The sequence below is a fragment of the Bos indicus x Bos taurus genome, chromosome 17, assembly GCF_003369695.1.
Source record: "Bos indicus x Bos taurus breed Angus x Brahman F1 hybrid chromosome 17, Bos_hybrid_MaternalHap_v2.0, whole genome shotgun sequence".
NCBI classification, from domain to species: Eukaryota; Metazoa; Chordata; class Mammalia; order Artiodactyla; family Bovidae; genus Bos; species Bos indicus x Bos taurus.
This window is the reverse complement of record NC_040092.1, coordinates 265154-293092: the sequence shown is the minus strand read 5'-3', so window position 1 is coordinate 293092 and position 27939 is coordinate 265154. Positions and strand designations below refer to the sequence as shown.

Genomic DNA, 27939 nt, shown 5'->3' with positions numbered 1-27939 from the left:
GCTGTCACGCACGCACGCCAGCACCCCCACAATCGTCCCGCATGCGTCCGCAGGCCGGCTCTCCAAGGGGCCCGCCTCCCGTGGGGGCTCCCCCAGGACAGCCCAGGGTGCTTGGGGGAGCAGGGGGCCTGGAAAGGCCTACACCTCCACTCAACACCCAGGAGGAAGGTGGGGGTGGCTCAGCGGGGCCCTCGGACACGGCCCCTACTCCAACCATCACGGAGAGAGTGAGGCCCATGTGCAAGGGGTGCGTTTGTGCAGCTCAGGGGACGGGTCGAGGCCCTGTGGGGCTGAACAAGCATACGCCCAGGGCATGGCCCTAGACTCACCCGGCCTCAGCCGCCCCAGGGCTTGCGAGTGGCCTGTGTCCAGCACAAAAGTGCTTTGAAGCCCCCTGGGGCCTAGAGGCCTTGTTTTCTGGGGACCAGCCTCCACGGTGCCCAGGTTTCAAGTCCAGAGGCCAGAGCTGCCCTGTCCGGGAGTTCCAGGGCAGAGGGTGCCCTGAAAAGACCTCTGATGTCTCAGCTATCTGGGGGTGTGACCCCTGAACACGAGCAGAGAGAGCCCGCAGACAGCAGTCACTCTGGCAGTGGGGCCCCCATCCTGGCCCTGCCCCACCCGCACCGTGCCTCTCTCCAGGGGAAGGCGGAGGCCCCCAGAGTGCCCCACACCCCCCAGCGCTCAATGGCCGCCTCCTGGCCGACTGCCCAGCCTGGGCGCGTCCCATCACCTCCACGGGCCCCTGCCCTGCTGCCAGCCCCCAGCCCCTCCTGGGATGCACAGGCCAGGTCCACTGCGGCCTCCCCCCACCCCGGTCAGCACCACCGCGGCCCACCTGAGCAGCTGGGGTCCCTGGGGCAGTGTGTGCAGCCAGGTCACACACTGGCCCCCGTGGCCATCCAGGGCGGCGAGTGGCCTCCGCGTCTGCAGGCTCCAGACGTGCACCAGCCCACGCAGCGACCTGTTCAGACAGCGTGGTCAGGGATGGCCTTGGGGGTGGGGGGTGGGATGCAGTCAGGCTGAGAGTCAGGGTGGGCTGGAGTCAGACTTGGGGGGGTCGGGGGGCTGGAGTCAGGCTAAGAGTCAGGGTGCGGCCTGCAGTCAGGCCTGGGGGTTGGGGGGTGGGCTGGATTCAGGCCTGGGGGTTTGGATGGGTTGCAGTCAGGCCTGGGTGTGGGGTGGGGGCTGGGGGGACACCACTCGGCTGGTGAGCAGGAGCTCCAGCCAGCAACTCTCAGGGGACGGCTGGCCACACGCGCCCAGGAGACGCGCTCCACTTCCAGGCAGGGCGGTCGAGGGGGCGACAGCGTGGGCCCTTCCCCAACCTGCTCCTGGCTGCCGGGGCGGGGCACTCACCCCGAGAGGAGCAGCGGGTGTCCCTGGGCTCCGTGGCAGAAGTGCAGCGCGTGCACAGCCGAGCGGGCACCGCGTAGGACGAACTGGGGGTTGGGCACGGGGGCTGCCATGTGCTCGCCTGCGGACGGAAGGGGGCGTGAAAGACCGTGGGCTCCTCAGGACGGCACGGGCGCCCCTGGGTCCCCCAGACAGCAGGCCCCCCTCGCCTGGAGCCCCCGCCCTGCCCTCTGCGCCCCCAGGGGCCCTTCCCGCCCAGCCCTCCCCGTGCAGTCAGAGGCGTGCAGGTCCGTTCCTCACAGGGCTGCGGGCTCGGCCCCCCGGCCCCCCTGCTCAAGCAACGGGCCAGCCAATGGCCTTGTCCAGCCTGGACCCTGCATGCCCCTATGGTGTGCAGACAAGACGCAGGCCCAGTATCCTGCCACTGCCCGGGAGGGCCGCTCTCACAGAGCACGTGTCTCGTGAGCAAGGCCTGCGGGTCCCCCAAAGGAGGAGCTGCCAGGGCCCCTCCAAGCCCCTGCAACCACCCTGCCCCAGTCCTGCTGGTGGCCATGGCCACGGCCACCTGTCTGGCCGCAGGTCCTGAGCCAGGTTGAGGGCACAGCAGGGAGCAGAGCCTGGGGCGGCCGAGGGGCCGTCCTGTTGGGCCCCAGGACCGTCCCCCGAAGTCTGCACACAGCCATCAGAGTGCCACGGGGCCGGGGCCGAGAGCTCCCACGATGCAGGCCCCCGGGCACACGCATACACGCAGCGCCAGCAGAGGCCCAGTCCGCACTTGCCATCGCCGCGGCCTGACGGGAGTTTCCAGAACCTGCACGGGGCTGGCTCCAGCAGATGAATCAGGCCCCACCCCCACCCCGTTTCCCAACGGAAGGACGCGGGGAACAAACCCGTCACATTGCTGTTACAACAGCCGGACGCTCAGGCCAAGACGAAGCCTCAGCAATTAAGGGCTCCATCGTTTCAGGCAATTAAAGTAAACGCTTTATTTAAAAACTAATTAATTCTAGCTACATATTTTTCCCATGACAATACCCCGTGATGACTTGATTTATGACGCCTAATTATTCTTTATTAATCTAATTGAGAATAATCACATCATCCCATCTCCTGGCAGGGGGCCGCCCAGAGCCGTGAGCACCCAGCCGCCTGGCCGCCTCACCCCTGGCTTGTCACTATCCCCCTCGGCGGGCAGAGGAGTCCGACAGCTAATCCACAGAGCACAGGCCTGGGTCTGCGAGATACATTCCTTCAAAAATTAAAAAGGGAGAATCTGACGCCTCTTCCACCACTGTGACACATGCCCCTGGAGGCCCCCAGACGAGGAGGCCATGGGGGTGATGCTGTGCAGGGGTCCTGGCCTTCTGCAGGCCCCCCAGCCCCGCCCCGAGTGGGCACAGTGTGGGGCAGGAGCCTGCGGCTGACCCCTGGCCGCGGAGGACAGGGCCCAGGGTGCTTGGGGGCAGGTCACTGCACAGGAGCAGCCCCTGCGCAGGCGGGACCATCAGGCTGAGCCAGAGCTGGAGCTGCGCCCACGGCTGCCCGACGTTGCCCAGCGGCTCTCAGCCACCTCGGGCCCAAACCGCAGCCTGAGCGTCATTCACGAGGACCCGAGACGTGGCCTTGGCGGTTCACACGGAGCGCCCTGGGTGGGCCCCGTCAACAGCACGAGCAGACGAGGAGGCTGGCCCCGCAGGGGGCCTGCAGGGGCCACAGGTGTGGAGGGACCGAGCAGAGCGCAGGGCTGGGGCGGACAACAACACTGAGCGGCTCTGAGGCCCGAGACGGCCTGAGCTACACGGAACGCGGCCCACTCAGATCCGGAGACACCCGGCCAGGGAGAGGCTGCTGGGGGCAGGGGGCGCGCTGGGGCTGCAGCGGAGACGCTCCGTCCATCATGGGGGACAAGGACAGGCTCCCCGTCCACCACCTCCCGGGGGACACGGGAGGACAGGCCTGTCCGTCCACCCAGGCCTGTAGGAACCTCCTGAAGCACCCACAGGCACCCAGAGAGGACATTTGGCTCAGACTCAGGGTAAAGGTCAAGGTCGAGGGAACAGCAGGGCAGCTCTTCTGAATTCAGAGGGTAAGGAGCACACTGACACGCAGCCTCGGTGAGGTCCTGGTTTACATCGAGAGCCCAAGATAAAAAGGGATAAAGCAGACTCAAACATTCAAAGGCAACTTCAGCACGGCAGCAGCAAAGAAAACCAGCAGCGAGAACTCAACAGGCTCCTTGGACACAAACAGCATGCCATCAGAGAAAACTCCACTACAGTCCCAACTAAGAAGATAAAAGGCTTAACCATGAATCGTTTAACTGCTGCACATCAAAAGAGCTAAAAACCTAAAGTATCTTTAAAACACGTGGAAGTCTTCAAAACGAAGGTAGAGCTAAATGCCAGATAGAAAACTGGGCAAAAGACAGTACAGACAATGCACGCACGGAGACAGGGGAATGGCCTTGAAGGTGAGGAGAGGCGCTCCCGCCTGGGACTAACGCCGCCCCAGTGGCTCTGGTTCTGGCCGGATGGAGTGGGCTCAATGCTGACTGTCGCCCCTCTCTTTGGCCAACTGCAAAGAAAACCTCCAGGCAAAACATCATTAGCGATCACCATAAGCTCCCAGAGCGTGGGACCTGGAGTAGCTCCTCTAGGCCCTCCTGGGCCCGTGCAGCCACCGCTCCTTGGAGGTGAGTTTGCTCCTCCCGGCCACCGCCCCTGACCTCGGATGTGGGGTCAACCTCTGTTCATTTCCAAGGCAAACCATTCAATATCACAGTAATCCAAGTCTGTGCCCCAACCAGTAACGCTGAAGAAGCTAAAGTTGAACAGTTCTATGAAGACCTACAAGACCTTTTAGAACTAACACCCAAAAAAGATGTCCTTTTCATTATAGGGGACTGGAATGCAAAAGTAGGAAGTCAAGAAACACCTGGAGTAAAAGGCAAATTTGGCCTTGGAATACAGGATGAAGCAGGGCAAACGCTAACAGTTTTGCCAAGAAAATGCACTGGTCATAGCAAACACCCTCTTCCAACAACACAAGAGAAGACTCTACATATGGACATCACCCGATGGTCAACACCGAAATCAGACTGATTATATTCTTTACAGCCAAAGATGGAGAAGCTCTATACAGTCAACAAAAACAAGACCAGGAGCTGACTGTGGCTCAGATCATGAACTCCTTATTGCCAAATTCAGACTTAAATTGAAGAAAGTAGGGAAAAACCACTAGACCATTCAGGTATGACCTAAATCAAATCCCTTATGATTATACAGTGGAAGTGAGAAATAGATTTAAGGGACTAGATCTGACAGATAGAGTGCCTGATGAACTATGGACTGAGGTTTGTGACACTGTACAGGAGACAGGGATCAAGACCATCCCCATGGAAAAGAAACGCAAAAAAGCAAAATGGTTGTCTGGGGAGGCCTTACATATAGCTGTGAAAAGAAGAGAAAGTGAAAGTGAAGTCGCTCAGTCGTGTCCGACTCTTTGAGACCTGTGGACTGTAGACCACCAAGGTCCTCCGTCTATAGTATTCTCCAGGCAAGAATACTGGAGGGGGTGGCCATTTCCTTCTCCAGTGAAAAGAAGAGAAGCAAAAAGCAAAGGAGAAAAGGAAAGATATAAGCATCTGAATGCAGAGTTCCAAAGAATAGCAAGAAGAGATAAGAAAGCCTTCCTCAGCAATCAATGCAAAGAAATAGAGGAAAACAACAGAATGGGAAAGACTAGAGATCTCTTCAAGAAAGTTAGAGATACCAAGGGAACATTTCATGCAAAGATGGGCTCGATAAAGGACAGAAATGGTATGGACCTAACAGAAGCAGAAGATATTAAGAAGAGGTGGCAAGAATACACAGAAGAACTGTACAAAAAAGATCTTCACGACCCAGATAATCACAATGGTGTGATCACTGACCTAGAGCCAGACATCCTGGAATGCGAAGTCAAGTGGGCCTTAGAAAGCATCACTACGAACAAAGCTAGTGGAGGTGATGGAATTCCAGTTGAGCTATTTCAAATCCTGAAAGATGATGCTGTGAAAGTGCTGCACGCAATATGCCAGCAAATTTGGAAAACTCAGCAGTGGCCAAAGGACTGGAAAAGATCAGTTTTCATTCCAATCCCAAAGAAAGGCAATGCCAAAGAATGCTCAAACTACCACACAATTGCACTCATCTCACACACTAGTAAAGTAATGCTCAAAATTCTCCAAGCCAGGCTTCAGCAATACGTGAACCGCGAACTTCCAGTTGTTCAAGCTGGTTTTAGAAAAGGCAGAGGAACCAGAGACCAAATTGCCAACATCCACTGGATCATCAAAAAAGCAAGAGAGTTCCAGAAAAACATCTATTTCTGCTTTATTGACTATGCCAAAGCATTTGACTGTGTGGATCACAATAAACTGTGGAAAATTCTTAAAGAGATGGGAATGCCAGACCACCTGACCTGCCTCTTGAGACATCTGTATGCAGGTCAGGAAGCAACAGTTAGAACTGGACATGGAACAACAGACTGGTTCCAAATAGGAAAAGGAGTATGTCAAGGCTGTATATTGTCACCCTGCTTATTTAACTTCTATGCAGAGTACATCACGAGAAACGCTGGGCTGGAAGAAGCACAAGCTGGAATCAAGATTGCTGGGAGAAATATCAATAACCTCAGATATGCAGATGACACCACCCTTATGGCAGAAAGTGAAGAGAACTCAAAAGCCTCTTGATGAAAGTGAGAGTGGAGAGTGAAAAAGTTGGCTTAAAGCTCAACATTCAGAAAACAAAGATCATGGCATCCAGTCCCATCACTTCATGGGAAATAGACGGGGAAACAGTGAAAACAGTGTCAGACTTTATTTTTTGGGCTCCAAAATCACTGCAGATAGTGACTGCAGCCATGAAATTAAAAGACGCTTACTCCTTGGAAGAAAAGTTATGACCAACCTAGATAGCATATTGAAAAGCAGAGACATTACTTTGCCAACAAAGGTCCGTCTAGTCAAGGCTATGGTTTTTCCAGTGGTCACGTATGGATATGAGAGTTGGACTGTGAAGAAAGATAAGTGCCGAGGAATTGATGCTTTTGAACTGTGGTGTTGGAGAAGACTCTTGAGAGTCCCTTGGACTGCAAGGACATCCAACCAGTCCATTCTAAAGGAGATCAGCCCTGGGTGTTCTTTGGAAGGAATGATGCTAAAGCTGAAACTCCAGTACTTTGGCCACCTCATGTGAAGAGTTGACTCATTGGAAAAGACTCTGATGCTGGGAGGGATTGGGGGCAGGAGGAGAAGGGGACGACAGAGGATAAGATGGCTGATGGCATCACTGACTTGATGGACCTGAGTTTGAGTGACCTCTGGGAGTTGGTGATGGACAGGGAGGCCTGGCGTGCTGCGATTCATGGGGTCGCAAAGAGTCGGACACGACTCAGTGACTGAAATAAACTGAACTGAAGCTCCAAGAAGTGAAGGACGGCAGACAGACTTTGGAGGCAGGCAGGAACTTGGAGAGCTGAGCTGAGTGGGGACAAGCTTCCTGCTTCTGTGTTTGCGTCCTGGGGCACTGCCTTCAGGCTGGGTTGGGCTGCAGGGCTGCGAGGCAGGGGTGGCTAAGACTTGGAGAGGAACTAACTTCAGTGCAGGGAAAAGTCTGAGTCCTGGACTGAGCTAAAAACGTAATACACGGCACAGAGAGAGCGTCAAACATCCACCATGACCCCGGATTCTGAAGAGTCCGGGTCTGACTCCCCGATGGTGTCTGCTTCTCTCCTCTCTAGGCCCTGCCCCAGGCGTGGCCCCAGACATGGAGCTGTGCAGGAGAAGTGGCTCTGAGGGCCACCCCAACTTCATGGCCAGAGGGACCGCACAGAAAGGGCCCCACTGGATCCTGTGTGAGACAGACGGCAGAGAGCAGAGGGCTACAGACAGGCGGTCATGGAATGAACCCCGGAAAGCCTGTGCTCACCTCTGAGCTGTGTGGGGTGGGGCGGACCCACAGCAGCACCAGCGTCAACACCTGAGCTGGGACCACCGAACACTGCCCAGGGCTCAGGCTGACCTGAGTGGCTGGTGCGCGGGCCCAAAGCAGAGCACTGGAAGCTTTGGAGACGGACATGTGAGCAAAAAACTGCGGTCCACGAAGGGGGGAGGCCGTCTGACGGGGTGACAGCCTGCTGACACGACACTCAACGTTCTCCAGGGGACCCAAGATCACAGTCCGTCCAGGCTACAACATGAAGTTCCTCCACACACAGAACCATGAGAGCAGTTCTCACAGGAAAAGACAATTCACAGATGCAGCCTTGACGGTTCTGAAGTCGGGAACAGCAGGTGAGGGTTCTGAGCGGCCTCTGTGCTTCTGCTCCGGGAGGTGAAGGTAAACACTCTTGAAAGGAACACAGGGAAGTTGCCAGCAGACAGGTTCCTAGGGCTTCCCTGGCGGTCCCGTGGCTGAGACGTCGCAGTCCCAGTGCAGGGGCCCAGGTCTGATCCCCAGCGGTCCCGTGGCTGAGATGTTGCAGTCCCAGTGCAGGGGCCCAGGTCTGATCCCTGGTCAGGGGACGAGGCCACGCAGGCTGCAGCTAAGAGCTGGCGCACCCGCTAGTAAATCCAGATAAATGTGTGTGTGTCTTAGAAAAAGAAGATATGAAGTGGCAAGTCAGGACACGAGAACATACTCACCGGCCCTGTGCGTCAGGGAAATCTAGTGACAGACACAGCCACACGCCCTGCAGGCTCACGGAGCGGCCAGTGTTAAAGACAGGCTACGCCGCCGGCCGCTGGGACCCATGTGACGCGGGGGAGCTCTCCCAGGGGTGCACTGGCTCAGTCACTTCGGAACGCAGTTTGGCTGTCTCTAGAAAAAGGCCCCCCACTAGGGATGGTCCTCACAGCCACGGAGGCCGAACACACGGTGATGGGCCCCACACCCCAGCAAAGCAGTGCTGACCAGGCTCCCCGCAGGTCAGCCTCAAACTCGCGGAAAAGCAGCCTGTGGAGGAGAGCGGACACCGTGACGCCATTTAGATGAGACTGTAGAAGGGGCAAGCCGCCCAGCGGCCACAGAAAGCAGCTGAGGGCCCCTGGGGAGGGCTGGTGGGGGAGCGGGAAGCCGGGTGAGGTCGGGAGGCGGCCCTGGGCGCTCCCCCAGGACGATGTGCGTGTGTCTCCGGGCGTGTGTGCCTCAGGTGTGGCAGTGCTTACACAGGTGCCGGAACGTATCCAGTTATCTACTTCACGTGTGTGTGCTTGAGTGTACGTCAGTGTTATTTAAAAACACTCAACAGTACCTAAACCAACGATGCGAGCAGACACTTCACCTGTAAGGTGTGCAGACGGTGAACACACAGCTCAGCGCCCTTAGCCTCGGGGAAATGCAAACAAAAGCACCACAGCCCAGGTGAGGCTGGCAGAGCCGCCGAGAGGACGGAGCCTCACGCGAGCCCACAGCCTGCTGGGAGGTCCAGAGCAGCAGAGTTGCACCGCCAGCGCTGTGACCATGGGACACCGGCTCTGCAGAAACGAAACCGTGCCTGAGCGGTCTGCTCTGTTCACATCATCTCTCAAATGCAAAATGACCAAATGACCACTCACCCTCGAGCAACAATGCAGGAACCCAGTACTGAGGAACGCAACGCTGTGGACGCGACCACGGAGGACGGGAGCAAGGACTAGCCTACATTCTGCACGGCCTGGTTCACTGGGCATGCTGGAAATGGCAGGTGCCAGGGCTCAGGGGTCAGGATCCAGGGTGCGCAGAGGGGAGGGGCCCCTGAGGGGGTTTCTGCCTGCATGCTGGAACTCCCTATAAGCATGTGTCGTAAGGATCAACCTGAGGCCACAGTGATGAAAAAACAGCTGAAGATATGGGCCAGCATATGGGCCAGGCAGAGACCTGCGAGGAGGCGGGCTGAACCCCACCCCGGAGGCCACCTTCCTCTGGGGAGACGGGGCCCGTGTGGACAGACGTTCTCTGGGTACGGCGCGTGCAATGGCCCTTTATGTGGGAGGTCCTGCTCCCTGAAACCGAAACCCCAGGCCCGTCCTGAGGAACATAGGTGGCAAGTCCCAGCTGAGGGCACTCGCTTAGAACTGTCTCGGGCGCCACAGCCCACAGGAGCCCCCACGGATGTGACAACTGAGGGCCACGTCCCAGCTGGGACCCTGGGGAAGGACTGGAGGGAAAACGAAGGAAACTGGAATAAGCCCGGGTCTGGGGGGGGTCACAGTGTGTGAGATCGCTCATTCCGCACGGGATGACCGCGCCAACTTGGGGGCGAGCACCCTCCTGCCATCCTCAAGGAGGCCAATCTCCAAATGTGGCTTGGGGAATATTTGGGGGCTACTGCTTCTCGAGTGACTTACCACCAAGATATTATGAAAACCCAGCTTCCTATCTACATTTTCTGGTTTTAGATCCAATTTCTCATTCCAGTTAAGGGGACTTTAAACAGACTCACTGCCAGTTTTTAAGTGCTTTTCCTATTTAAAGTGATTTCCCACCCTATTTTTGCCCTAACAGACTTAGATCCTAAAATGGACTGGAATGGGTAAATTTAACTCAGGTGACCATTATAACTACTGTGGGCAAGAATCCCTCAGAAGAAATGGAGTAGTCATCATGGTCAACAAAAGAGTCCGAAATCCAGTACTTGGATGCAATCTCAAAAACGACAGAATGATCTCTGTTTGTTTCTAAGACAAACCATTCAACATCACAGTAATCTAAGTCTATGCCCCGACCAGTGACGCTGAAGAAGCTAAAGTTGAACAGTTCTATGAAGACCTACAAGACCTTCTAGAACAAACACCCCAAAAAAATGTCCTTTTCATTATAGGGGACTGGAATGCAAAAGTAGGAAGTCAAGAAACACCTGGAGTAAAAGGCAAATTTGGCCTTGGAATACAGGATGAAGCAGGGCAAACGCTAACAGTTTTGCCAAGAAAATGCATTGGTCATAGCAAACACCCTCTTCCAACAACACAAGAGAAGACTCTACATATGGACATCACCCGATGGCCAACACCGAAATCAGATTGATTATATTCTTTGCAGCCAAAGATGGAGATGCCCTATACAGTCAGCAAAAACAAGACCGGGAGCTGACTGTGGCTCAGATCATGAACTCCTTATTGCCAAATTCAGACTGAAATTGAAGCATGTGGGGAAAACCAGTAGACCACTCAGTATAACCTAAATCAGATCCCTTACGATTATACAGTGCAAGTGAGGAATAGATTTAAGGGACCAGATCTGATAGACAGAGTGCCTGATGAACTATGGACGGAGGTTCGTGACATTGTACAGGAGACAGGGATCAAGACCATCCCCATGGAAAAGAAATGCAAAAAAGCAAAATGGTTGTCTGGGGCGGCCTTACAAATAGCTGTGAAAAGAAGAGAAGTGAAAAGGAAAGGAAAAAAGGAAAGATATAAGCATCTGAATGTGGAGTTCCAAAAAATAGCAAGGAGAGATAAGAAAGCCTACCTCAGTGATCAATGCAAAAAAACAGAGAAAAACAATAGCGTGGGAACGACTAGAGATCTCTTCAAGAAAATTAAAGATACCAAGGGAACATTTCCTGCGAAGATGGGCTCAATAAAGGACAGAAATGGTATGGACCTAACAGAAGCATAAGATGTTAAGAGAGAGGGCAAGAATACACAGAAGAACTGTACAAAAAAGATCTTCACCACCTAGATAATCATGATGGTGTGATCACTCACCTAGAGCCAGACATCCTGGAATGTGGAGTCAAGTGGGCCTTGGAAAGTATCACTACGAACAAAGCTAGTGGAGGTGATGGAATTCCAGTTGAGCTATTTCAAATCCTAAAAGATGATGCTGTGAAAGTGCTGCACTCAATATGCCAGCAAATTTGGAAAACTCAGCAGTGGCCACAGGACTGGAAAAGGTCAGTTTTCATTCAAATCACAAAGAAAGGCAATGCCAAAGAATGCTCAAACTACCACACAATTGCATTCATCCCACATGCTAGTAAAGTAATGCTCAAAATTCTCCAAGCCAGGCTTCAGCAATACGTGAACCATGAACTTCCAGATGTTCAAGCTGGTTTTAGAAAAGGCAGAGGAACCAGAGACCAAATTCCAACATCCGCTGGATTATCAGAAAAGCAAGAAAGTTTCAGAAAAGCATCTATTTCTGCTTTATAGACTACGCCAAAGCATTTGACTGTGTGGATCACAATAAACTATGGAAAATTCTGAAAGAGATGGGAATACCAGATCACCTGACCTGCCTCTTGAGAAATCTGTATGCAGGTCAGGAAGCAACAGTTAGAACTGGACATGGAACAACAGACTGGTTCCAAATAGGAAAAGGAGTATGTCAAGGCTGTATATTGTCACCCTGCTTATTTAACTTCTATGCAGAGTACATCATGAGAAATGCTGGACTGGAAGAAACACAAGCTGGAATCAAGATTGCTGGGAGAAATATCAATAACCTCAGATATGCAGATGACACCACCGTTATGGCAGAAAGTGAAGAGGAACTAAAAAGCCTCTTGATGAAAGTGAAAGAGAACAAAAAAGCTGGCTTAAAGCTCAACATTCAGAAAAGTAAGATCATGGCATCCAGTCCCATCACTTCATGGCAAATAGATGGAGAAACAATGGAAACAGTGTCAGACTTTATTTTTTTGGGCTCCAAAATCACTGCAGATGGTGACTGCAGCCATGAAATTAAAAGACACTTACTTCTTGGAAGGAAAGTTATGACCAACCCAGGCAGCATATTAAAAAGCAGAGACATTACTTTGCCAACAAAGGTCCGTCTCATCAAGGCTATGGTTTTTCCGGTTATCATGTATGGATGTGAGAGTTGGACCATAAAGAAAGAGGAGCGCCGAAGAACTGACGCTTTTGAACTGTGGTGCTGGAGGAGACTCTTGAGAGTCCCTTGGACTGCAAGGAGATCCAACCAGTCCATCCTAAAGGAGATCAGTCCTGAATGTTCATGGGAAGGACTGATGCTGAAGCTGAAACTCCAATACTTTGGCCACCTCATGCGAAGAGCTGACTCACTGGAAAAGACCCTGATGCTGGGAAACATTGAGGGCGGGAGGAGAAGGGGATGACAGGCTGGATGGCATCACCGACTCAATGGACATGGGTTTGGGTGGACTCTGGGAGTTGGTGATGGACAGAGAGGCCTGGCGTGCTGCAGTCCATGGTGTCGCCGTGAAACACGACTGAGCGACTGAACTGAACTGAGACAGATCCATCAGTACCGGCCCCCACAGGAGGTGTCCACACTCAGCTAACCAGGTGCCTGGGAACCTTCATCTGCACGCTCGCGGCTCCTCCTGGAACAGAGGGGAGTCGGGAAGCAAGAGGCCTCCCTCATGTGACGTGGTCCTGCCGGCAGGCATGCCCTGAGGAATGCCCTGTGGTCCTGCAGGCAGGAGGAATCGAGACCCGTCCCTCCCGGCCTCCCGGGCCACACCTGAACAGGCCGTCATCCTTACTGTCCTGATCAGCCTGGACCACGGCAAGGCCTAAACCCAGGACTGGCTCCTGGAAGCAGCGTCACACCCGTCCTGGCTGGATGCGGGTTCTGCCCACCACCCCCCAGTTCGGAGCTGTGGGGAGGTCTGTGGAAGCCTGCAACACGCCACGGCGCTCCTGTCGCCGAGGCCCATGGGTCAGCGTCCTGTCCACAGCGCTGGCTCACTGGTGGGGGCGGCCCCGCCCCGAGCCACCAGGGAGGCCAGTCCTGCCCACGACGCTGCGGGGAACCCTTGGTCCCGTGCACCTGCGCGTCTGCTGGGACCCCAACCGCACAAAGGAGCGCCTCTGGGACGGGCGGCTGGCTGCGGAGTCAAAGGCTCGCGTCGCAACCCTCCCCGCCGGGCCCCTGCACCTTTGAAGCCTCGGTGAGTGACTGAAGCGTCTCCTTTCGGAGGGCAGATAGCGCTGCGAAACCCGACTCTAAGCTCCGGGATAAAGGTAGTTTGTTTCCTCTCAGCCAGTCTGTCAACACCTCCTCAGTAATTAGCCCTAATTATTACCAAGGGCCGGCCCCCATTTGGTTATTAAATCAGAAATAGTATCGTGGCTAGCCGTCTGTCAGCGCCTGCCGGGCGACCTTGGATTCACTAGATCCTCTGTCAGTATCCGTGGCTTCAAAGACATAGGCCCGGGAGGGGCTCGGGCAGGCAGCTCAGGGCTGCAAGGGGGTGGGGGCCAGGCCAGTGCCCCAGGTGGCTTCAGGGCCCGGGAGGCAGGAACCAGGCACCCAGGAGCCCCAACCTGCACCCCGTCCCCGACCCACCACCCCTGCCTCCCAGCCCGGCATGGCTGTGTGTGGGGAGGGCGGTCAGGAGCAGCCCGACGGCCCAGCGGCCCGCCTCAGCACGGCCCACTCCCCGAGTGCCTCCATGGTGTGGCCTCACCCACATGAGCCGCGAGGGCCAACCGGCAGCCGTGGGCGCGCAGCCGCCCATCAGACCCCTTGGGACGGCGGGACAGGCCAGGAGGAAATGCCAGAGTGAGGGGCCGCTGCCCCAGGAGCTGGACGCGACAGGAAGGCAGGCCATGCGAGCGTGCTCGGCCAGCTGCTGGCACCGGAGGGCAGGTGGGACCCCGGCCTGTGCGTCCCTGGTGCAGGCGTGGAAAAGCCCCTCGTTGCCCAGGACGTGGGCCCACTCCCACCAGGAGGTCTGCCCCCCAGGGCACGGCAGCTGAGGGCTGACCACGCTGCCCAACGGTGCTCCACAGGGCCTGGGATGCAGCCGACACCCACGGGCTGGCACCAGGAAGCTCCAGGGAACTTGGAAGGGCCCATACCTGCGGGGGTAAAGGGCGCGCCCACTTGGGGCCCCTTGGCGGCCAGCAGGCAGCCCAAGCAGGCTGCTCCCGCATGGGCTCACCCCAGCCGCTGGCCGGGCCAGCGCTGCTCAGACGCACAGGTGGCCAGGGAGAGGCGGGCCCGTGACTCAGAGACTGGACCGGAAGGGTGGGAAGGGGCTGGCGAGGGTGCCTTGCAGGCCAGGCGACCTGAGTCACGTGAAGGAGGAGAGTTCAAACTGGGGGCACAGGGTGGCATCCCAACACTGCTGCCTGGGGCTGAGCAGCTCGGCAAGCGGGGTGATGTCGGAGGGACACTCACACCGGCACCCAGAGGTGGCCGGGACGCGAGACCACGCAATCCACGTCAGGTGTCGACAGGCCAGCCGCGCCACCAAGCCCACACCCATCGGAAAGGCCAGGTCAGCGGCCTGCCGCCCTCCCAACCCACAGCAGGCCAGGCCACGACTGACCAGGCTAGACGGAGGAGGGCCAGAGGTCGCGGTGTGACCAGGTGGACACATCCAGACTCCTCCATCCAATCAGAGACGAGACAAGACGACACTCACTTCCCGTCTGCATGCTTGCTTTGCTGTAGCAGCCTCCTCCTGCCAGGCTTCCCAGGGGGCTCGGTGGTTAAGAATCCGCCTGCAATGCAGGGGACACGGGTTCAACCCCGCATCAGGAAGGTCCCCTGGAGCAGGGAACGGTGGAAGTGGCAACCCACTCCAGTACTGCTGCCCGGGAAATCCCACGGACAGAGGAGCCTGGGGGGGCGCAGTCCAGAGGGTCACAAGAGTCGGACACGACTGAGGGACCGAACAGCAGCCTCCTGGCTTCCAGACTCGAAGCTGTTCTGCTCACGCGGTGTCTGTGCCGTGAGAGAACACACATGTACCCAGAGGCTTTTCCGTCACGGTAGAGGGTGAGATGACGCCAGTGTCTATTTTACTTAAAACGTTTAACCAGCTGGTTATTCGTTTTTCCTAGAACGACTTCTCACCTGCGCTTAGGTTTCGACTGATCCTTTTTCAGTCTTCTCCAGAACTCTAAGACCCACAGGGCCCTGAAGCACTGGCCCAGCCGCCCACGGGAGCCGGCCCATCCACTCGTCTGTACTGACCTACCCGAGGTGCCTCAGCGCCCGTTACCAGGACCCCGCCCCGGCCCCGAGCAGAGCGGGCCTTGGTCACTGCGGCTGGCCCTGAGCCTCACACCCAGTCTGCAGCCCACTCCTGCCCTCGCCGGCGGCCTGGAAGCCGGTCCTCGGGGCCACATTGCTCCCCTGAACCTCCGCGCCCCCCGCTTCAGCCCCAACTCCTTCAGCCAGACCTCGCACCCCCCACGGCCCAGGCAGGAGCCTCACCTGCAACGCCGGTGACCATTCTCACACTTGGCCACAGATCCCGTGCACGTGTAACAGCCCCGCCCGGGGACACCAGGCTGACTGCTGGAGGCCCCGCCGCGGGGCTCGCCGTCTGCCGGGGACATGGCCGTCACAGCACAGGTGTGTGGGCTGAGGCAGAGGTGCAGTGGGCGGGACAGCTGGGGAGGGCAGCAGGGCCCAGAGGAGACCGGACCTGGAAGGGGTCTACCTGGCGGGCGGGCGGCTGTGAGCCCCAGGGGCACCCTTCTCCACCAAGGCCCTCCCGCTCCTACCCAAGACTGAGAACAGCCACTTCCTCCAGGCAGCCTTCTTAACTTCCTGCCCCGAGGACGGACGCACCCGGGCAAAGCCTGGGGCAGTGGTGAGAGCAGACGCCACACAGGAGTCAAAAGGGCTGGCACGCAGGCTGGGGCACCCAGCACTGAAGGGGCGGGGACCAGGCCACATGGATGTCCGACAGGCATGATCCAGGGACCTCGGTCCGGCCGCCAGCAGCGCCCCTGCCAGGTCCAGGGGCCCCCGGGGCCTCGGAGGATAAGGGGCACAGGGCAGAGACCACCACGCCGCGGGGAACTGTCTGCGCCCAGACACCCTGAACACACGCACCCTCCGCCCAGCAGCGGGCGCAGTGCCCAGGCACCATCTGGAACCACACCGGGCGTCCAGCAGGGCCACCCCACCAAGACAGGGCGCGCAGGCCGCTTCGCCGGGGCCACCGCCACACCTGTGCAGCCCGTGCTCAGATGGGAGCCGCAGATGGGGGCGCGGATGGAATGGTGGCTCTCCTAGGGTCTTGGTGGTGTCCACCGCCCCCTGGGGGGAACCTGACGGTAACTCCTGGACACCCTGGGTGAGAGGAACCTGGTCTCTGGGCAGGGGCTCAGCTGATCCTGTACGTGCAGGGGAAGCTTTGGGGGCGCCTGCCCTGGCTGGGGGGCGGCTGGCCCCATAGGACCAGGACTGTGTGCAGAGCTGGACAAGGCAGGAGGCCCTATGGGCCTGGGCTGCCCTCTGTGGCCAGCAGCTGCTCACAGCGAGTGTTTCTGGATGTGGAGTTGAACTAGAAACAGCAGAGGCCCAGAGCAGTGGGGCCAGGCCTGGGCGGAGCGCCCGTGTTGCGAGCCGGGCCTCTGAGAACCTAAGTGAGCACTCTCACCACAGGCCACTGTGGGGCCACCGGTGGCTGGCTCGAGGCTGGAGGCAGGGCCCAGGGCACTGCAGCGCGGCACTCAGCAGGGCCGTCTGGAGCTTGAATAACATCCTCAAGATCCTGGGGATAAAGCCCATGGTCGTCCCCAGTCCCCGTCGAGGCACGGGGCTGCCCACGCCCAGGCTCGGTTCGCCAGGTGCCTGAGGTTGTCCCGGCGGTGTTCGAAGTGGGAGGTCAGGCAACTGTCCTGCTGCACCAGGAATCGGTCCAGCAGTGCAGTCGAAGGCGCCTGGGGCCGAGCCGAGCGTGCAGGGGCGGCCCTCTCTGCGACACAGCACCACCCGCCGAGCTCGTCTGCTCCACAGTCGTGTACACGCGTGGGGTCCCCACGTTGGACCGCTCAATCCAGGAATCCTCTGTCGGGGGAGTCCACGACCCAGGAGAGGCCCCGTGCATCTGCTGCCAGGGGTGTGCGTGGTGCAGCTGGCCGCCACCCAGACAGCACAGTGAGGGCCCTGCCACCAGCGACGAGGCAGCTGGGAGTGGACGGGAGCTGCCGTGCCAACCAGAGAGGACGCGAGGAGAGGGGCCCGGAGGGTGGGCAGAAGCAACAGACACACGGGCAGAGGCAGCTGAAGAGGGGCGCTCCAGGCAAGTGCTGAGCGGGCAGCTGACTGCGGCCGCCTCAGGAGAGCCCAGGAGAGCCGATGGGACCGAGAGCCGCAGGCCACCATCCAAGACAATCTGTCCAAAAACAAGGCAGGAGAAGTGGGAAAGAGGCCCCACCATCGCCCCTGGGCAGCCGACCCTGGGCCCCACTGGACCTCTCCGAGCAAGGGGTCTGGAGACCCACTGGGGAGGCCAAGAAGGCAGGCAAATGCCGCCTGGCCCCTTCAAGGACAGGGTGTGATGGCAGCCAGGTCCACCCAAGAGAAGGAGGGCCCAAGTCAGGTCCCCCGGGCTTCCTGGGACAGCCTGGATGGCTGTCAGGGAATTTCAGGAGGAGGCTGACAACAGCAAGGCCCCGGGGCCTCTATGCATGGCCAACACTGACCCTGACGAGGCTGGTCCTCTTGCTATGTCTGAGGCGCGGTGCTGAGTGAAGTCGCTCGTCTGCAGCCACGTGCCAACCACTCAGTGAAGGTACCGCCGACCCTGGCCTGAGACTCCTCTGGCCTACTCCAGCACACATCACCCCCCGTCACCCACGACGAGTCAGAGTCCCATGGATGGATGCCCTTCACGCCCACCCTGAACTGTCAGGCGCTCAGGATCATGAGACCCCCAGAGCACGGCAGCTGTTACCCGTCTGCCCTTCAGCCCACCCACACCCCCATCCAGACCCCTGTCCCTACTCACAGGGCAGCCACCCCCACTCCAAAGGCCTCCTCCCTGCATCCCCCTCCCTGTCAACAGCCCGGCATCCAGCCCCTCCCGGCCGACAGCTTTAATTCCGCTTGCTGTGTCTACTCTCGCCACTCCAAGGTCACCACGCAAAGGGCCACCTGCTTAAGTGGGCCAAAGACACACAGAGCAGAGAAGGGGCGGTTCCCATCAGATGCACGGAACCTGCCTAAGGGCTACCCCCTCCCCAGTCTCCTTGCAACAGGATGTCCACCCGTGGTCGGCACAGCGCGCCCCGCTTCACCCCTCTGGGGGCGGTTTCGCCAACAAGGCTCCACACCCGCCCCCTCCACCTGTCGCCCACAGACGCCGGCCTGCACTCACCTTCGGGGCGGCTCCCCGCGGATCCACCTGCCCCCCCCCGTCTGCCGGAGCTCCTCCAGGGGGCACGGCCTGTAGGTCCTTCCGCCCCGCACCCCAGGGTGGCCCCCGGTACCTCCCTCCGCACCCACTCCTCTTGTGTGCGTGTTGGGGTGGGAGATACTCCACCCAAAAGCCCGTCGCATCCTGACACTAACACTCTGGGGCGGCAGAGGACGCAGGCGGCAGGTGAACGCCGTGCACGGCCCTGCCCAGCAACCCAGAGTCCCACCGGCCGCTGACAACGCGCTGCCCACGGAGCACTCCGGCCCCGGCCCCACGAGGAGAGGGGAGGCAGCGGCCGTGCCACCCGCCCGCGCTACCTGAGGGAGCCGGGTGCCCAGCCCGACCGGCCCTCCCCCGGATCGCGCGCCGCCGCACCAAGCCCACCTACCTGCGGCCGCGCGGCGCCACGACTGTGCCGCTCCCTCGACGGCAAGCACGGAGCGGGCGGGACCGGCGGCGCGGGCCGAGGTCGGGAGAGAAGGAAGGGCGCAGACCCAGCCCGCCGGCCCTCTGAGGACCGCAGACCGAGCGGCCAGGCTGCCGGCCCCGCCTCGACGTGGGCCCCGTCCCCTACGTGCGCGCGACCGCCCCTTACGGCCCCGCGCCGGGCGCGACCACGCCCCACGCCGGTCTCCCGGCGGGGCCCGCGCCTGCGCCCTGCGCTCGGGGGCTGCGAACGCGCAGGCGCTTCCGGCCCCGCCCGCGGGCGGCGCGGCGCGGGGATTGATGGGAGCGCGCCGTGCCGTGGGCCCCCCGGAGCGCTTCGCGCTGGGGGCGCTTGCGCAGGCGCGGCCGGGGCTGCGTCCGGCGGTGGACGTGGCGCCGGGCTGAGGGCTGACTCGCTGCTGAGAGACCGCGGCGCCCTCCGGCCTCCGCGGGCTGAGGGTGCGTCCCTTGCCCTCAGTTCCTGCCGAGCGCCAGGAGGGGTACCGGGAGGGTTGGCACAGAAGGGCTGCGTCGCCCGCCCGCCGGACGGCGTGTCTGCAGAGTGCCCGTCGTGGAGGCCCGGCCAGGGCCGAGCGCGGACCTGCGCCCCGGAGCGACAGAGCGGGGCTGTCCGAGGACCGTCCGCCGTGGGCGAGCCGGGGGGAGCCGGCACGGACCCCGGGAGCGCAGCTGCGGGGGCCGCTGGCGCCCTCCGAGCCTACTCCCCGGGGACGCCCCATGCGGGCGGGTTACCAGGGCCGAGGTCACCGGGAGTGGTGTCAAACGAGCCCCCTCTCTGCCCTGGTCTAGCGACTCCTTTCATGAGACCGTCCCTGAAATGTTATCTGCGTTTGCACCCAAGCTTACTTGCTTTGATCCTTGAAACGGAATCAAAGGTTACATTGTACCTTCTCAGGGTCTATGGGCCTTTCAACAGCCTCGCCAAAAATAATAGACGTGGCACCCAGCCAGGAAACGCCTCCTGGAAGTGTGAATGAAAGTTGTATTTTTCGGTTGTGTCTTTCCTAATTGACCTGATAATTTAAACTTCCTGCTTCAGAGGAGACGGGGAGTTCCCGACTGTTAGGCAGCTCAGGGAGGTCAGTGGAGAGAGTGGGCAGCTGGCTTTGTGCAAGGCACTCATCCAGCTGGGCCATGCCGTCAGAAAACACATTCTTGGGTCCAAAACGCTTTTTTTGTTGTTATTGTTCAGGTCATCTATGTATATGTATTTTAATTGTGGTAAAATGTAATAATTAAAATTTATCGTAACTATTTGTAAGTATGCATTCAGTAGCATTAAGTACATTCATATTGTTAGGCAAACTTCACCACCATCATCTCCAGGATTTTTTCATCCCCATCAAACACTCCCCACCACCCCTTTCCCAAGCCCCTGGGGACCTCAGTGCTACTTTGTTAGTTTGCCTCTTCTAAGTATCTAATGTAAGTGGTGTCACATATTTGTCATGTCGCTTAGAAGAATGTTCTAAAGGTTCATCCACGGTGTGCACCTATCAGAATTTTTGTTCCTTTTTAGGGCTGGATAGTATTCCTTTGTACTGTATACAACATTTTGTTTATCCGTTCATCTGTTGGTAGACACTCGTGTTCCTCCCGTCTTTTGGCTGTTGCGATTGATTCTGTTGTGAATGTGGGTATACAAATATCTGTTTGAGTCCCTGTTCTCAGTTCTTTTGGGTGTATGCCAAGGACTAGAATTGCTGGGTCACGTGGTAAGGCTATGTCTAACTTTTTGAGGAACCGCTAAACTTTGCTGCAGTGGTTGCATGATTTTTCATTCCCACCAGCAGTGCACAAGGGTTCCAGTTTCTCTGCATCTTCACCAACAGGTGTTCTTACCTTTTTTTTTTTTTTAATAGGTGGCCTAATGGGACCTTGTGGTTTTGATTGGCATTTCCCTAGTGACCAGCGATGTTGAGCATCTCTTCCTGAGCTCATCGGAGCTGGGTGTGTGTTTGGACTGGGGAGCCCAGAGGCCGTGGGCAGCCTCACGCGTTCAGTTGGTGTCAGGACTGTGGCTCCCCAGAGCCAGGGCAGCCGGGAAGCGGCTCCAGGCCCCGGTGTGGGCCTCTCCCTGGCAGGACCCGCTACTTGCGGCCCTGGAGGGCGGGTGGGAGGGCCTCCAGGTGCAGCTCCTCCCCTGACGGGCCCAGGCCCCAGGCACTGATGGGCACACGCCTCTGGGAGGAGGCAGGCGCCGAGCGGGTCTCTGACCTGCAGAGAACAACGCTGATGGGAACAACGCTGCACTTGTATGAGGTCTTCCCTTTGAAAACCAGATACTCCCTGAGCTATGGAAACCCAACTGCTGGCTGAGCGTCAAGACGTTATTATTACAATCATCCGGCCCGATTCCAGCCACCATGGCAGGACAATGTCCCTTTGAGGCCGTGCGGAGGACTCGCCTCCTGTCCACCCTCTCCCACAGGCAGGGCCCTGGCTGTACCTATGCGTCCGCGGGACTCCTGCCCAGAGGAGCTCTGCTCATCGGTCTGTCTCATCGGGTGGAGCCCGAAGGAAATGCGTCCAGGTGTTGCTTGACTGCCTCCTGTCCTGTCTCACGTCTCCACCGTGCTGGGACCTCAGGAACGACTTAGGTCTGCTTGGGGGAAATTTTCGGGTGTGAAAAAGTCTTCAAAGACACGAAGACCACTGGGGCCTCTTAGCCATCCTGTCATGGGCTGCGTGCCTCGCTAACATCACTATGAAACGGGGCCCATGGAGGGCATGCCCAGTGCCTGGAGCCCTCGCTGGTTCACTGACTGGCAGCTGGGGCAGAGAGTGGGGCCTGCAGGCTCCTGACCACCAGCTGCTACGTAGCGAGGCCATAGAGCGTCTTGTTCTTGGTCCCACTTTATTCCCAAGCTTTTGGTGTTATTTGATCATCAGTTTTATGCCATAAAGATCCTGATTTTATTAGGAAAAAAAAAAAAAAACCAACAAACATAATCTTGTGGAAGTGCAAGGCAGGATCACCTTCCCATGAAACCCTAGAGCCAGAGCCTTGAGGCTTGAGACAGGCCTGTGCATGCTCAGTCGTGTCCTACTCTGCGACCCCAGGGACTGCAGCCCAGCAGGCTCCTCTATCCATGGGACTCTCCAGGCAAGAATACTGGAGAGGGTTGTCATTCCCTCCTCCAGGGGATTTTCCCGACCCGGGGATTGAACCCGCCCCTCCTGAGTCTCCTGCAGGTGAGTTCTTTACCAGTGGGCCACCTGGGAAGCCCGAGACAAGCCTCCCTCTCCTGTTTGCTTCTGCTGTTGCTGCTGGGCAGCCTGAGGAGTGGACGGGGCAGGACGCGCCAGGCAGTGAGGGCTCCACGGTTCCTGAGTTCACCTGGGTACGTCAGGGTTGGGTCTTCACCCTACAGGTGCCCTGATCCCACCGGGGGGTCGGCTCCAGGCAACAGGCACATGGAGGGAGGGGGTGTCCTCCTGCTGCCGGTTCGACGGCGCTGGGACCCCAGCTTGGTCTTCAGGATCAGGGACACCCGAGCAACATAAGGGATTAGGCAGGCTCAGCTCTAAGAGGCTCTGCTGGCCCCAGGGAAGCACAGGTGCTTGGCTGGGGCCCAGGGCATGCAGAGCTCCCAGAGCCCTTGGGGCAGGCCTGGAAACCCGAGAGCCCTCCAGGAGCTGGTGATGGAGGAGTGGGCTGGGGGAGGGCAGACGGGGAGACAGCGGGGGCGGCAGTGGGGGAGCAGGGGGTGGTTTGCAGGGGGTGGACCCACTGCGCTCCCTGACAGACGTCAGACCCAGGTCTGGAGGCTGTGGCCCACCTGTCCTGAGGCCGGGCACCTCGCGGTCTCCTCCCTCCCAGGGTTGCCCCAGAGACCTAACAGGTCAGCAGGAGGAGGACCCTGGACCCTTGGGGGCAGGACGCACACTGCTGTCCTCTCCGTCCCCAGGCACTGCAGGAGGTCAGGTCCAAGGGGTGCGGTCCGCGGCCATGGGGATAGGGTGTTGGTTCCAGCAGAGACGCCTCCTAACGGGGCCAGGCCAGTGGTGTGGCGTGCCGTGGGACCTTGGCGCGATGGTGGGGGCAGGACAGGGACACTCATGGGGCTGTCTGGGCTCGGTCACCTCAGGCCCAACCTGCTGGCCTGCTCGCTGGGGTGGAGGCACCTCCCAACCTGTTTCTGGCAATGACCTGGACCCAAGGGTGTTCTGAGTGGGACCAGCGGGCTGGGCCCAGGTGAGGGCACCCAGGGACCCTGGGCCAGGCAGGGGAGGGAAGTGGCTTCCAGGGAACTCAGGGACAGGTAGGGACAGCCCCGAGCTGGCAGGAGCGTCTCGTGGAGGACCCGTCAAGGATCAGATGCTTCCGAGAATGACGTGAGCTGGGCGGCCCGTGACTGGAGCAGGGTGCCCGAAACCTGAGCAGGGTCCGCAAGGCTCAGTCACATGGCCTGGCAGCCCTGGCCCCTGGATGAGTACACTGCTCAGCCAACTCACGAGTTCCTCTTGGAGAGCCTGGGGCCGCCTGGCAGCTCTGAGTCAGGCGATGAGTGGTGGGTGAGGGTCTCGGGCCCAGTGCGGGGGCCTGCTTCAGGCCAAGGCATCACCCACGTCTGAGCTACCGCCTGACATGTGTCCACACACCCTGACCTGCAGGTGCTGCCTGATGCCAGCTGTTGTTACAGGAGATCTCCATTTGGAGGGATCCTGGACGCACCTGGCGGGTACCTGTTCAGCCAGGCCTCTGGCCACAGGAAAGCATGGCTGAAGCACGTGTGGGGTGGGTGCTCCCTGCTACCCACCCAGGGATGCTGGGGGTCCCAGCAGGGCTGTGGGATGCTGGGGGCACCCTTGGCCTACAGAGGTTATGAGTCCTCAGCACAGCCCTGGGGGACAGGTCACTCTCCTGTCTTATTATCTACCTCCCCAGGGACCCAGAACGTTGGGGACAGCACCCCAGGGGGCTGGAGGAATACCTCGGTGGCTGGAGGGCTTGGCAGTTGAGGGCGAGGCAGGGGAGGGTGGGGGCTGGCTTCGGCATTGGCAACTCCTCTCACATCCCTGCACAACCTGCAGCCATAAGCCGAGGAGCGCAGGACGTCCTGGGGGTAATTGTAGGTTACACGAAGCAACCGAGGAATTAAAGTCATATTTTCATTGCACCATAAAAACATGCCAAGGCGCAGGAGAGCACCTGGCCTGTGGGCTTCTGGCCCCTCCCTGCGCCCTCCGGGGGGAGGGGCGGGGCGGGGCGGGGCCGGGCCGGGGAGAAACTGTGGAGCCAGGCAGGCCTGAGGGACGCCCAGGACAGGACCCGTGGCGGGCCAGCTCAGGCGTGAGACCGGAGAGCACGTGGGAGCCTCCGCGAGCGCGGGGCGCAGGTAGAGGGGCCTGGGTCCACGCGGCCCGCCCCGCTGGAGCCCCCAGAGCAGGGTACACTGGGACGGGTCCACTCTGCGGCCCTGCGGCTGGCGAAGGGGCTAGGCCCCGGCCCGTGACCGCGCTGGGTGGCGGGACGCGGCTGAGCCCCGCGCTGGGGAGGGGCCTCCAACAGGCGGCGCCCCAGGGCTGGCCCGAGCACCATGAGGGGGTTCTGCTCTCCATTCGGCGGCCACACCAACCATGTCAACCGGCCCGGACGTGGACGCCGCAGGCACAGCTGGAGCAAGGCCGCCCAGCTGGGGAAAGGGGTTGCGGGGCACCGAGGTGAGGTGGCCGCCCAGCTGCGTCACCCGGAGTCACGTGAAGCGGTGAGGCCGCTTGCATCCCTCGCCGGCCCCACGCGGTCGGCCCGGCGGCCCGGACCCAGCCAACCCCGAGCCGGCGGAGACCACGCCCAGAGGAGAGGCCCCGCCCACCTGGTCGGCTGACTCGTAGACCCCGAGCCTGCGGAGGCCACGCCCGGCAGGGAGGCCACGCCCACCTGGTCTGCCGACTCGTAGACCCTGAGCCGGCGGAGGCCACGCCCGGCGGGGGCCACGCCCACCGCCGGAGCCCCTCCCACAGCACCGCCGGCCGGGCGATCAACGGTCGGCTGCTCTTGCCCGAGGCCCGGCCCTCGGTGTCTCGCTTGGGCGTCTGCGGCGGCCGCGCGCGCTTCACGCGAGCCCATCCAGGCGCAAAGACATTCCTTTGTTCGCTGACAAGCAGGGTCCCACCCAGGGCTCCCGGGCGGCAGACTGAATGATGTTTTCTTAGGGAAGACACGAGATTAACTGCCGCTAAAGCCCCAGCGCAACGCAGGGCCCCGCCCGGCCTGTCAGCGCCGTCTCTCCGCCTGACTGACAGGTGCCGGGGGCCTCGCTCCCCGTCGGCCTCCGTGCGCGGGATTAAGCCTGAGCCCGGCCGACAAGCTGGCTGGGGCCCCGGGGGAGCGGGCCGCTCGGGGGACGGGGCTTCAGCGCCGGCCACCGCCTATCACCGGCCACGCCGCTGGCGGTGGCTCTGCACAGAGCCCGTGTTCCCGGGAGCGGAGCGAGGTGCCCCGTGGCGGGGCTGCTGGGGGCCCCCGACCCCGCGCTCCCCCACCCCAGCGGCCCACTGCCGCCACCCACAAGCCGCCACCCCTGCGCCCACGCCGGGGAGGTGACGGGCCTGTGGGAGACATCACAGGCCGGGAACGCTTCCGGAAGACAGCCTCTTTATTTGCGCCGGGTGATGCCAGGGGCTCAGACATGGGCAGCCCGCGGGGGGTTTCCGCACAGGTCCTCATCATCTGGCAGGGTCCGGGGTGCGTGGTGCCGGCCTGGGCCATCCTTGCCGGGCGCTCGGCGTCAGTCCAGTGTCCTGCCCAAGATGAGCGTCAGTGTGGGGCGGCCTGCGTCCCCACACCCACCCACACGGAGGGCCCCTGGGGGGTAGGATGAGAGAGCAGGCAAGGGCGGCCCTGCGCCATCAGGTGGGGCATCGTTGTTAGAAATGCCATGAGTCGATGAGGCTCCTCAGAGGCTGTCACAGGGCTTTGTGAAGAAACCAGTGTCTGAGTGCCTAGGAGAGGCCGGGGCCTGGCCCGCTAACCCTCGGCCACGGCTCAGCCTGACGCATCAGATGCCTGCAGGCATCTTCTGGGCGCTCACTGCTCTGTCCACAGCCCCCCGGGGCCCTGGGGACCCCAACCCAGGAGGGGGTGAGGGCCGGGTGAAGCCCCTCCAGCTGACAGGCAGAAAGGCCCGGACCACAGGCACCCTGTAGGCCAGGGGCAAGAAGGGGTTTCCTCCAAGCAGAGGCTCAGGACCAACGGCACACCAGGGCTTCCGGCTGCCCACCCGGCTGGCTGTGCCAAGCCTAACACAGCCAGACTGAGAGTCCGCTTTCTGAGCAGAGGGAAGGGACTTGGCAGCCCTGGGCGGGGCAGGCGGGGCGGGGGAGGCCGCTTCCCCACCCTGTGTCCCCGCCCCGCCCCCGGGGACAGGCCGCATGCGCACCTGGCCTCCAGACACCCTGCTTGGCAGCAGTCAGGCCGGGGTCTGGAGGGTCCAGTGGAGGTGGGGCCCTCAACGGCCTCCCTTCTCAGCTGTTTGTCTGGCCACAGTGGCCCGGGCGCAGGGCCCACTTGCCTGAGGTCACCTGCAGCTGGAGAGCAGTTGGCGGTGGCACCCAGCCCCCCTCAAACACAGGACCGGCCCCTCACGCACACCTGGCCATGGGGGCAGCAGTGGGCCGAGCGCCCTGGGCTGTGGATGGCCGCCTAGCCTCAGCAGCCGGTTACTGTGGGGTCCAGGCCAGAGCGCTTGGAGATGCGGAGCTTGGCCACCTCCTCCGCACAGGTGGGGTGGATGCCCACTGTCCGCATCAGCTGCTGGTAGGAGGCCCCACACCTGCACGCCGGGACGGGGGTGGAGGGTGAGTTAGTGCAGGGAGGCAATGTTTGTACACCCACCCGCCCCCCCGGAGAAGTCACCAATGGCAGGACTTGGGGGAGGGCCCGGAAGTCAGTCTCCTCACTGCCCTCCAGCCCCGGCCCCCACCCTCTTCTACAGCCGGCAGCCAGGAACACCTGCCATCTCCACCTCCCACCTGCCGGCCTGGCCCCCTACTGCCCCCTGCTGCCCCCAGGCCCACACGGCCCTCCATGAGTCCAGCCCGCTCCCCTGTGCCATACTGCCTCTGACAGCCCTCACCAGCTGCCCGGCCCCTTCACTCCCAGCCCTGCCGGAGCGGCCACAGCACAGATCCCGGGACCCCACTGCAGGTCTGGCCCCAGAGGATGTGTGCCCGCTAGGCGGCCCTCCCGGTACATGCGATGCCAAGCTGCTCCCGACCGCCTGGGCACGCATTCTGAGGAGAGAAGACCCACAGGGACCCCTTGGCCAGTCGAGGACACAAGCCTGTCCCAGAGATGAACATGGCCACACCCCAGGTGACTGGACCTGGCCCGTCGGGTGGATGCTGTCTGAAAACACCACTCCACGGACGAGTGGCCTGACACAGCAAACTCGACAGCCCAGCGGCCTGCGAGTGGCGTATCAGCTGACATTCCTGTGGACTCACTTGATCCCCAGGGCAAATCCCTGAATAACTTCGCCTGCGTTGGGGCCGAGGAAGTGCAGGCCCAGCACCAGCTGTGGGGGCTCCCGCAGACACACCATCTGAAAGGCACATGGTCAGTAGGGGTGGCAGGGGCCCGTGTGCCCAGGCCAGGCCCATAGGGACGCTCACCTTTATGTAGCACTGAGATGCATCCCGCTGGGGGACAGTGAACTCCAGTGGTTTATAGAACGCGTGGTAAACCTGGGCACCAAGACAGGGATTCCCGGTTCAGTGGCTGCAGCACAACAAGCCCCGGGATCTCCTCGAGCTGGTCAGGCTGTGGGTGCGGCAGGGGAGCCGCAACCACCCACTGGGCCTGTAGGCTTCGATCCGGGCTGAGGACAAGGCCCCGCTGGCCTGGAGGCAGCCTGCGCCCCTGGGCACCGCAGCCTGTGGCCAGGCCCAAGACTCTGGAGAGCTGCGGCAGCGAGGCAGGCTGCCCTCTGACCTGCCTCAGAGCCCGGGGCGCAGAGCAGGCCTGGGCACCACCCAGGCGGACGCTGCCCAGGCTAGCACTGGAGGGGG

The 27939-nt window shown here is 60.4% G+C and overlaps 2 protein-coding genes across 8 annotated transcripts in view; both read right to left on the bottom strand.

Annotated features, from left to right (window-relative positions):
- The window catches only part of GNB1L (G protein subunit beta 1 like), a 30669-nt gene extending 11609 nt beyond the window's left edge, over positions 1-19060 (bottom strand). For 2 of the 5 annotated variants that reach the window (XR_003515128.1, XM_027566003.1), the window contains exons 1-4: positions 18866-19060; positions 15537-17451; positions 1357-1474; positions 836-961 (exon numbers count right to left, since the gene is read on the bottom strand). Coding sequence is in view for 4 of the 5 variants with exons in the window: in XM_027566003.1 (XP_027421804.1) it covers positions 836-961; positions 1357-1474; positions 15537-15555 (263 nt within the window). In the remaining variant the exon portion in view is untranslated. The other 3 variants (XM_027566005.1, XM_027566006.1, XM_027566007.1) reach the window with 3 other exon arrangements.
- A 6448-nt stretch (positions 19061-25508) lies between these two features.
- Positions 25509-27939, bottom strand: part of TXNRD2 (thioredoxin reductase 2) — a 28055-nt gene continuing 25624 nt past the window's right edge. For all 3 annotated transcript variants that reach the window (XM_027565995.1, XM_027565998.1, XM_027565996.1), the window contains exons 15-18: positions 27544-27615; positions 27376-27473; positions 26522-26702; positions 25509-25671 (exon numbers count right to left, since the gene is read on the bottom strand). In XM_027565995.1, coding sequence (XP_027421796.1) covers positions 26579-26702; positions 27376-27473; positions 27544-27615 — 294 coding nt within the window. In that variant the 3' untranslated portion in view covers positions 25509-25671; positions 26522-26578. The remainder of the gene's footprint in view (positions 25672-26521; positions 26703-27375; positions 27474-27543; positions 27616-27939) is intronic.